Source organism: Nerophis lumbriciformis, linkage group LG25 (genome assembly GCF_033978685.3).
Source record: "Nerophis lumbriciformis linkage group LG25, RoL_Nlum_v2.1, whole genome shotgun sequence".
In the NCBI taxonomy this organism is placed as follows: domain Eukaryota; kingdom Metazoa; phylum Chordata; class Actinopteri; order Syngnathiformes; family Syngnathidae; genus Nerophis; species Nerophis lumbriciformis.
This window is the reverse complement of record NC_084572.2, coordinates 39,478,513-39,489,043: the sequence shown is the minus strand read 5'-3', so window position 1 is coordinate 39,489,043 and position 10,531 is coordinate 39,478,513. Positions and strand designations below refer to the sequence as shown.

Below are 10,531 nucleotides of genomic sequence, written 5' to 3'. Positions count from 1 at the left end.
CACCTGCACAAATACTCTTCACTCACCTGGAACTAAACCCTGTCAGCAGGGAGAAGATGGACCCAGCAAGTGTTTTGTTCCACCTTCTCAAGGGACAACAATTTACACATGGAACTGAGATGTACTTTAGAGTAGACATAGAACTGAGATGTACTTTAGAGTAGACATGGAACTGAGATGTACTTTAGAGTAGACATAGAACTGAGATGTACTTTAGAGTAGACATAGAACTGAGATGTACTTTAGAGTAGACATAGAACTGAGATGTACTTTAGAGTAGACATGGAACTGAGATGTACTTTAGAGTAGACATGGAACTGAGATGTACTTTAGAGTAGACATAGAACTGAGATGTACTTTAGAGTAGACATGGAACTGAGATGTACTTTAGAGTAGACATAGAACTGAGATGTACTTTAGAGTAGACATGGATTTACTAGACACTGACAATGACATCCCAGTAGAGTTTTACACTACTAGTGGCTTCATTGTCATGTTGGATAACCCCTTTTTCCCTATCATAGTCTTCATTTCTTAACTCTCCGAACCGCGTCTCCCCAGCGCCAGCAGCACCCGTGCATCCCCAGACCATGTTGCTGCCACTTGGGCGGTGCTTCTCAATGATTTTGTTGTTACAAGACCCTCTCTTCCCACTCTCTGCATACTTGCCAACCCTCCCGGATTTTCCGGGAGACTCCCGAAATTCAGCGCCTCTCCCGAAAACCTCCCGGGACAAATTTTCTCCCGAAAAACTCCCGAAATTCAGGCGGACCTGAGTGACGTGTTGACAACACACAACAACAGTGTCTACCGTAAAGCAGTTGGTCTGCCGTAAACAGCAATGTTGTGACACTTTTAAACAGGACAATACTGCCATCTACTGTACATGCATATGTGACCCACCCATAATGTGTCACATTTTTGTGTTGATTTATTTATTTTATTTTGTGGTTTGAATTCGTTTTTGGAGCTGTCATTACACATTTATCAGTATTCACATTGGTCAGTAGGGGGCAGTAGGGCGTTTCTTCCCAATTGAATGCTATCACCTGCAGACCGGAAGTATCTTGTCATTCTGATGAGCGCGACCAGTCTGTGAACAATTGAAACGTCCTGTGTGCTTTTTCCTCCTGTATAACAGGTTAGTTTTGGTGAATCAACTCACTGAATAATATCCATGTGATCTTTATAAGTTTAAGTACACATTCTGATGGTGGAGCCTAACTCTAAAGTGTTTGTGAGTTGTAGTTTGTAAATGAACACTGAAATTCAAGTATTTATTTTATATATATATATATGTATATATATATATATATATATATGTAAAAGCCAGTAAATTAGAATATTTTGAAAAAGTTGATTTATTTCAGTAATTGCATTCAAAAGGTGTAACTTGTACATTATATTTATTCATTGCACACAGACTGATGCATTCAAATGTTTATTTCATTTAATTTTGATGATTTGAAGTGGCAACAAATGAAAATCCAAAATTCTGTGTGTCACAAAATTAGAATATTACTTAAGGCTAATACAAAAAAGGGATTTTTAGAAATGTTGGCCAACTGAAAAGTATGAAAATGAAAAATATGAGCATGTACAATACTCAATACTTGGTTGGAGCTCCTTTTGCCTCAATTACTACGTTAATGCGGCGTGGCATGGAGTCGATGAGTTTCTGGCACTGCTCAGGTGTTATGAGAGCCCAGGTTGCTCTGATAGTGGCCTTCAACTCTTCTGCGTTTTTGGGTCTGGCATTCTGCATCTTCCTTTTCACAATACCCCACAGATTTTCTATGGGGCTAAGGTCAGGGGAGTTGGCGGGCCAATTTAGAACAGAAATACCATGGTCCGTAAACCAGGCACGGGTAGATTTTGCGCTGTGTGCAGGCGCCAAGTCCTGTTGGAACTTGAAATCTCCATCTCCATAGAGCAGGTCAGCAGCAGGAAGCATGAAGTGCTCTAAAACTTGCTGGTAGACGGCTGCGTTGACCCTGGATCTCAGGAAACAGAGTGGACCGACACCAGCAGATGACATGGCACCCCAAACCATCACCCAACCATGCAAATTTTGCATTTCCTTTGGAAATCGAGGTCCCAGAGTCTGGAGGAAGACAGGAGAGGCACAGGATCCACGTTGCCTGAAGTCTAGTGTAAAGTTTCCACCATCAGTGATGGTTTGGGGTGCCATGTCATCTGCTGGTGTCGGTCCACTCTGTTTCCTGAGATCCAGGGTCAACGCAGCCGTCTACCAGCAAGTTTTAGAGCACTTCATGCTTCCTGCTGCTGACCTGCTCTATGGAGATGGAGATTTCAAGTTCCAACAGGACTTGGCGCCTGCACACAGCGCAAAATCTACCCGTGCCTGGTTTACGGACCATGGTATTTCTGTTCTAAATTGGCCCGCCAACTCCCCTGACCTTAGCCCCATAGAAAATCTGTGGGGTATTGTGAAAAGGAAGATGCAGAATGCCAGACCCAAAAACGCAGAAGAGTTGAAGGCCACTATCAGAGCAACCTGGGCTCTCATAACACCTGAGCAGTGCCAGAAACTCATCGACTCCATGCCACGCCGCATTAACGCAGTAATTGAGGCAAAAGGAGCTCCAACCAAGTATTGAGTATTGTACATGCTCATATTTTTCATTTTCATACTTTTCAGTTGGCCAACATTTCTAAAAATCCCTTTTTTGTATTAGCCTTACACAATATTCTAATTTTGTGACACACGGAATTTTGGATTTTCATTTGTTGCCACTTCAAATCATCAAAATTAAATGAAATAAACATTTGAATGCATCAGTCTGTGTGCAATGAATAAATATAATGTACAAGTTACACCTTTTGAATGCAATTACTGAAATAAATCAACTTTTTCAAAATATTCTAATTTACTGGCTTTTACCTGTGTGTATATATATATATATATATATATATATATATATATATATATATATATATATATATATATATATATATATATATATAGCTAGAATTCACTGAAAGTCAAGTATTTCTTATATATATATATATATATATATATATATATATATATATATATATATATATATATATATATATATATCTTAACCACGCCCCCCGCCCCACCCCGACCACGACCCTCCCCCACCCCCCACCTCCCGAAATCGGAGGTCTCAAGGTTGGCAAGTATGACTCTCTGCCATGACTAGAAATAGTATTAATGTCTATAAAATAGTTTTAAGTACACCTCTGCATAAGATTGTATTCTTAACATTAAATGAAACAAAAAAGAATAACTTTATTAAGATTGTTTTTAGTCTCTAACTGAAACATTTAAAGTGCTTTAATCTAAAAAAAATCATTATTTCAACGCAAAAAAATGTTTTGACTGACTTAACACAATGTAATTCTGAAAAATATAATTCAATAAATAATAATAATAATAAATTGAGAACATGAATTTAGGAGCACAATATGTAAAACACTTTAAGCTACAAAACAAACAAACATTATTTGAGAAGACCTGCACCAGGGCTGTCCAGATTCACTTCTAATATGATACTGATGTGTTGATATCACTGTATTGGCCGATAACGTTATCAGTCTGATACGTTATCAGCACAAATCTTTCTACACGCTTTCACTATTTTGTAGTTTTGTGTGGAAAAGGTCTGAGAGACTCCCTCTGGTGGCGAGACATGAGAAGTGTGACAAATGACACGTGTATAAAAGCTCTCTTTTAATCGCTAGAATTTTGTTTACGGGCTCATTTCCTGTGTGGCAGTGGAAGCATGAAACCCCAATTCTGTCATTTCCTGTGTGGCAGTGGAAGCATGAAACCCCAATTCTGTCATTTCCTGTGTGGCAGTGGAAGCATGAAACCCCAATTCTGTCATTTCCTGTGTGGCAGTGGAAGCATGAAACCCCAATTCTGCCTAGCAACAAGTGGCCGTGTAGATATAAAGAATGATGTCACTTCATTATAGTAGGGAAGGTTTATTCCTGGGTGGATCTGGCATGAGAGGAAGAGGGGAGGGTTAATCATTTTGCAATACAGTGTGCCGAAAATGATGGAAAGCGCCACCCTACGTAGCAACTGACAGTGGATTGGTCACGTTTCATGTGTCAGGTACCACCATGAATCCCTTTTCCTCTTCCACTGTGCAGGCCCGTGCATTCCTGTCCAGGTTCTACAGGGAACACAACGTAGAACTGTCCAAGCTGCTGCATCGCCTGGGACAGCCTCTGCCCTCCTGGCTGAGGGAGGAGCTGCAGAAGGTCAGCGCCATTCAACTCACTCCATTGGTTCTGGGACAAAGCTCTCAACTCAAAACACTTGTATCTTAAATCAACATCATCCATACTGAATTGAATGGGGGATTCATTCTTAAATAGGACACTTTTAACAAGTAACATGTCTTTAAGACAAACGTTTAGATCAGAAATAGTATAAAAACACATACCCTATTTTACGCCTCAGAATATAAGCCCCACCCACTAAATTTTAGAAGAAAAAAATATTTCTCCATATATTATCCGCACCGGACTATAAGTCGCAGATATATACGTTATGAAGGTAGTTATTTACACAGAAATAATATGTCAATGTTTATTTATGTACCTTAATTGTTTCCAAACAGTGTCTGTAACACGGCAGTAAAACGGCTGATCAAACAAAACAGAAGTCATGGTTATGGACCCACTAGCTGCGCGAGCTAGCTCTCCAATCAGCTAAACAGACTCAATAACTCCACGCTGATGTTTTGGGGAATTTACTGAGGAATTTCTAAAACTGAAACAATACAAAAATAATGTCTTTGTAAGTTAATAAATAATAACACAGACACTCATAAACGTGTTAACTGAGACTAACGATTATAGCTTTATTACATTACTTAGCATGTACAAACATGCATGGAAATACTGCTACAGACATCACACATGGGATGCTTTAGTAAGTAAGAATAGTTTTATTTTTATTGTAAAACTTACAAACATTGCTTGGAGTGAGGAATGAAGAATCCATACGAGTAGAAACGCTATGAACGAATAGGACTTGCACTTCCGGTTTAAGGCATTAAACGGAAGAAAACACTGTCGACATGCACCCAGCAGCATGTGCGGGGAGCAAACTTGTCCAAAAGGATGGCGCCGTAGCACAAACAATAACACACCTTTTCAGTGTCTGTGTCGGTGTTATGTGAAAACTTTTTGTTGAATACGAAAAATTATAGACGTCATAAATTAGCCGCACCGTTTTAAAAGCTGCAGGGTGCAAAGCGTGGGGAAAAAATTTGCGGCTTATAGTCCAGAAAATACGGTACGTTTCATTGCCATAAATAGTAGGAACCAACTCTGCATTAAAAGTAGCTTTTGGATAAATGCGTCTTTATATTGCTTTGTGACGCAGAGTTCTTCCAATTGGTTGCCACACACGAAGAGACGCTTCTTCCTAGTTGACAGAACATTGCCGCAAAAACAAAACTTGTCAGTTCCCCTGATGAGACCATAGTGATACATGTTGGATAACAGAGCATTTATATGTTTGTGGTGGTACTCTGGTAGTGATGCGTGTTGGATAACAGAGTATTTGTGTGTTTGGGGTGGTACTCTGGTAGTGATCCGTGTTGGATAACAGAGCATTTGTGTGTTTGGGGTGGTACTCTGGTAGTGGTACGTGTTGCATAACAGAGCATTTGTGAGTTTGGGGTGGTACTCTGGTAGTGGTACGTGTTGGATAACAGAGCATTTGTGTGTTTGGGGTGGTACTCTGGTAGTGGTACGTGTTGCATAACAGAGCATTTGTGAGTTTGGGGTGGTACTCTGGTAGTGGTACGTGTTGCATAACAGAGCATTTGTGAGTTTGGGGTGGTACTCTGGTAGTGGTACGTGATGGATAACAGAGCATTTGTGTGTACTCTGGGCATGTTGTCGCGTGGACTAAATAAAAAATGGCGTATCCGTGCAAAGCTCTTTGGGGTAAAGTTGTACCATATGTGGATTATCCGCTGACAGGTCGTGCAAACTCCAAACTGCAGGAATGGCGGAAGTATGGAGGAAGGCAAGATTATTTTATAAATATCTCGGCAATGGTTTGACTTCCCAAATACGCAAAAGAAAGTTGGTCCCCTTTGAAGCATTCCAATGAACTGAGAGACTGCTCTTATCTCAAAACACTCTCAAGTTGAGGTACTATTGTAAAACACTCTTACAAACCCATCCAAAAAAGTGAATTAAATCTTGTTCTTATGCCCCTCTTTGCCCCGCCCCTCTTTGCCCCGCCCCTTTCTGTCTCTGCCCCTTTCTTAAGGTTAGATAACCTTTGCATCCATGAGCCGGGGTTAATGGCCAAAGGTCAAACAGGGCGAGCTAACCGGGAAGGTCCGACGCACTCTCCGGTGGTGGACTCCCCCTACCCACCCACCACCCACCCCACCCCCGAGTGGGAAGGGCCTTGTTTTCAGGCCTGAGGGCAGAGAAGCGACAGAAGAGACAAACGCAGCTCCCAAGGACTTTCTTTGACTGCACTCTGACAGCGCTGGTCAGCTGTCATCAACACTTTTGCACAAACATTCCTTTACTTTCTTATCTTCTTGCCACGGCCAGCATGTGAGGATGGAACCTGCTCAGCCTCCTCGCTCTTAAAGTCCGCCCACAACACACGGACAAGCAGGAGAAGACCTCCATGGCGTCGGTGCTGAAGGCGGAGAAGAAGTAGAAGAAGTAGACGTCCATGGCGTCAGTCCTGAAGGCAGAGAAGAAGTAGACGTCCATGGTGTTGGTGCTGAAGGCAGAGAAGAAGTAGAAAAAGACCTCCATGGCGTCGGTCCTGAAGGCAGAGAAGAAGTAGACGTCCATGGCGTCGGTCCTGAAGGCAGAGAAGAAGTAGACGTCCATGGCGTCGGTGATGAAGGCAGAGAAGAAGTAGACGTCTATGGTGTCAGTCCTGAAGGCAGAGAAGAAGTAGAAGAAGACCTCCATGGCGTCGGTCCTGAAGGCAGAGAAGAAGTAGACGTCCATGGCGTCGGTGCTGAAGGCAGAGAAGAAGTAGACGTCCATAGCGTCGGTGCTGAAGGCAGAGAAGAAGTAGACATCCATGGCGTCGGTGCTGAAGGCAGCAGACGCAGCAAAGCCAAGCGAGCAGAAGCAGCCCATGTGACATTCCTAGCTTTTCCTTCTTTTCTGTTCCTGTGGGACGTCTGAAGTGTGAAGTGTGAAGTCAGGGGTGTCCAAAGTCCGAGCATGCGGGGGCCGTTTTGATATTTTTCATTTTTAAAACCATGACATGTTTTTTGTTTTTTTACCTTTTCTGCTGCTCAGGGTCTCAGTCATAAAAATGTTCAAAGTCATATTTGAACATTTATGGCAAAAACAAAGAAATATGCAATATTTCCCCCAAAAAGATTGTAAAAGTGTAATTTGATGTGGAGCATTTATGGCCTTCAATAAGTCAATCATTCATAACAACATTGACTTCAATTCATCTTTCTTTTCTGATCAATGACAGTTTAAGAAAAATGACACTAAAATTGTTGGGTCCCATCATAAAAGTCTTAAAAAGGAGCCATCCTGTATTTGACTTTGAAAGCTACTGAAATGTGATGTTCTTATTTAAAGGTCCATTCTATGTGTCATACTTCATCATTTGGCGATATTGACATATTTTTGCTGAAAGGATTTAGTAGAGAACATCCACCATAAAGTTGGCAACTTTTGGTGTCTGATAAAAAAGCCTTGCCTGTAGCAGACGAGTAGCGTGACGTCACAGCTTGTGGAGCTCCTCACATCCAAACATTGTTTACAATCATGGCCACCAGCAGCCAGAGACATTCGGACCGAGAAAGCCACGATTAATTTGAGCGAGGATGAAAGATTTGTGGATGAGGAAAGTGAGAGTGAAGGACTAGAAGGCAGTGGAAGATGCTGTGAGACCTGATATTCAGCTGGGAATGACTAAAACAGTAAATAAACACAAGGCATATACACTCTTAGAAATAAGGGTTCTAAAAGGGTTCTTCTACAAGGGCTGAGGTTCTAACTGGAACCATTTGCTTCTGAAAAACCCTTTCCCGAAGAAAGGGTTTTTCAAGGGTTCTTGGTAACGCTAATGGTTCCAGTAAGAACCATTTTGATCCAGAGAACCCTTTAAAACCCCTTTTCTGAATAATTGGTTTTAAAAGGGTTCTCACTAACACTAAGGGTTCCAGTAAGAACTATTTTGATCCAGAGAACCGTTTTTGGAAGAAAGAGTTCTTCAGGGATTGTTGAAAGCATGGGCAAGATCCTGTGTCACCAGGGACATACTTCCTGATAACATTTGCCAATAATGGTGCCTATCTTTAAATAAATGTTTTTCTCATTCAAATGTTTGTTCAATGTCAACATGATAAATGACCACAATATAATATGAACTAAACTGATCTGTAGAATACAATATGGTTCTTTATAGAACCCTCAGAAGACAAGACGGTTATCGGTGAAAACCTTTGAAAAGGGATGTTTTTAGAACCCCCTGTGTCAGGTCTAGATGAAACCCTTGAAACATGAAAGAGTTCTTTGTGGAACTCCCTGTGTGGGTTCTAGATGAAACCCTTGAAACATGAAAGGGTTCTTAGTGGAACTCCCTGCATGGGTTCTAGATGAAACCCTTGACAAACAAAAGGGTTCTTAGTGGAACTCCCTGTGTGGGTTCTAGATGAAACCCTGGAAATACGAAAGGGTTCTTAGTGGAACTCCCTGCGTGGGTTCTAGATGAAAGTCTTGAAATACAAAAGGGTTCTTAGTGGAACTCCCTGTGTGGGTTCTAGATGAAACCCTTGAAACATGAAAGGGTTCTTAGTGGAACTCCCTGCGTGGGTTCTTTGTAGAACCTCTCATGGGGGGTTCTGGGTGGAACCTTACACACACAGTTCTAGGTAGAACCCTCCAAAAGGGTTCCAGGTGGAACCTTTATAAAAAGGTTTTACCTGGAGCCAAAAAGGGTTCTCCTATGAGGACGAGCCGAAGAACCTTATATGGTTCTACTTAGCACTTTTATTTCTAAGAGTGTATATACTCTATTAGCCACAACACAACCAGGCTTATATTTAATATGCCACAAATTAATCCCGCATAACAAACATCTCCCCCCTCCCGTCCATATAACCCGCCAATACAACTCAAACACCTGCACAACACACTCAATCCCACAGCCCAAAGTACCGTTCACCTCCCCAAAGTTCATACAGCACATATATTTCCCCAAAGTTACGTACGTGACATGCACATAGCGGCACGCACGTACGGGCAAGCCATCAAATGTTTGGAAGCGTACTCACGGTACCGTGTCTGTGTATCCAACTCAAAGTCCTCCTGGTAAGAGTCTCTGTTGTCCCAGTTCTCCACAGGCCAATGGTAAAGCTTGACTGTCATCTTCCGGGAATGTAAACAATGAAACACCGGCTGTGTTTGTGTTGCTGCAGTCGGCCGCAATACACCGCTTCCCACCTACAGCTTTCTTCTTTGCTGTCTCCATTGTTCATTGAACACATTGCAAAAGATTCACCAACACAGATGTCCACAATACTGTGGAATTTTGCCATGAAAACAGACGACTTAATAGCTGGCCACCATGCTGTCCCAAAACGTCCTCCACAACCTGTGACGTCACGCGCTGACGTCATCATACCGAGATGTTTTCAGCAGGATATTTCGCGTGAAATTTAAAATTGCACTTTAGTTGCATGTGTTGCAATGTTAAGATTTCATCATTGATGTATAAAGTATCAGACTAGTAGTGACTTTCAGTAGGCCTTGAAGTCTCTGGATCAACTTCCAATCTATTAACTTTGTATGTTTTATGCCCTTTTTGTCAGGAAAAACATGTTTTATCAAGTCAACAATTATAAAAAAACAAACAAAAAAAAAAGATTAATTCATCATCATTTTTGTGAGCAATGAAAGTTTTTAAAAAAATGACACTAAAATTTTAGGGGATCCAAAAGAGTCCCATCATAAAAGTGTTCAAAACAAGTCTTTTTTTTTTTTTTTTACTTCCAAAGCTTAAGTCTCTCGATCAAGTTCAGATCTATCGTCAACTATAAGTTTCTATTATGTTATTTTGTCAAAGAAAGCCTTTTTCACCTGGTCAATAATTATAAATCATTGATGATTATTATTTCAGCAATGAGAGTTTTCAAGTAAAAATCAGCCTGCATTTGTGTTATTGTATTGTTCCATTTCCCCTCACTTCTTGATGTTGAATAGTATCTGTTCAATGTTAACACTTTGGACACACCTGCCTTCAGGTATTTTTCTTCCATTTTAAGACGGACAAAACAGGACAAGAAAGCAAAATAAAAATAAAGAAAATCCGCCTGATTGTGACTGTGAAGCTTTTTTTATGCTAAAAGCTGTTCAGAGTTGCCATGGTAACCACAGGACTGAACAGGGAATTCAACTTAGCTTAATAAAAGTGGCGAGTTGCAGTAAAAAGTTGCAGGTGGGATTGTTTCCATCAATCTTCTGTTGTGGTAAAAGTCAAATGTGAGGAGCCTTGAATAAAAAGAAT

General features: G+C 41.1%; 1 protein-coding gene and 1 long non-coding RNA gene across 3 annotated transcripts in view; both read left to right on the top strand.

Moving 5' to 3' along the window:
• The window catches only part of LOC133621930 (uncharacterized), a 115,927-nt gene extending 105,916 nt beyond the window's left edge, over positions 1-10,011 (top strand). The window contains exon 2 of the long non-coding RNA XR_009817712.1: positions 7,751-10,011. This is a non-coding gene — a long non-coding RNA (uncharacterized lncRNA). The remainder of the gene's footprint in view (positions 1-7,750) is intronic.
• The window catches only part of ndst3 (N-deacetylase/N-sulfotransferase (heparan glucosaminyl) 3), a 93,024-nt gene extending 83,013 nt beyond the window's left edge, over positions 1-10,011 (top strand). Inside the window, exons 14-15 of one of the 2 annotated variants that reach the window (XM_061984391.1) lie at positions 4,150-4,260; positions 6,298-10,011. In XM_061984391.1, coding sequence (XP_061840375.1) covers positions 4,150-4,260; positions 6,298-6,327 — 141 coding nt within the window. In that variant the 3' untranslated portion in view covers positions 6,328-10,011. Of the gene's footprint in view, positions 1-4,149; positions 4,261-6,292 lie in introns of both variants that reach the window. The other variant, XM_061984392.1, reaches the window with a different exon arrangement.
• Positions 10,012-10,531: the final 520 nt, after the last annotated feature.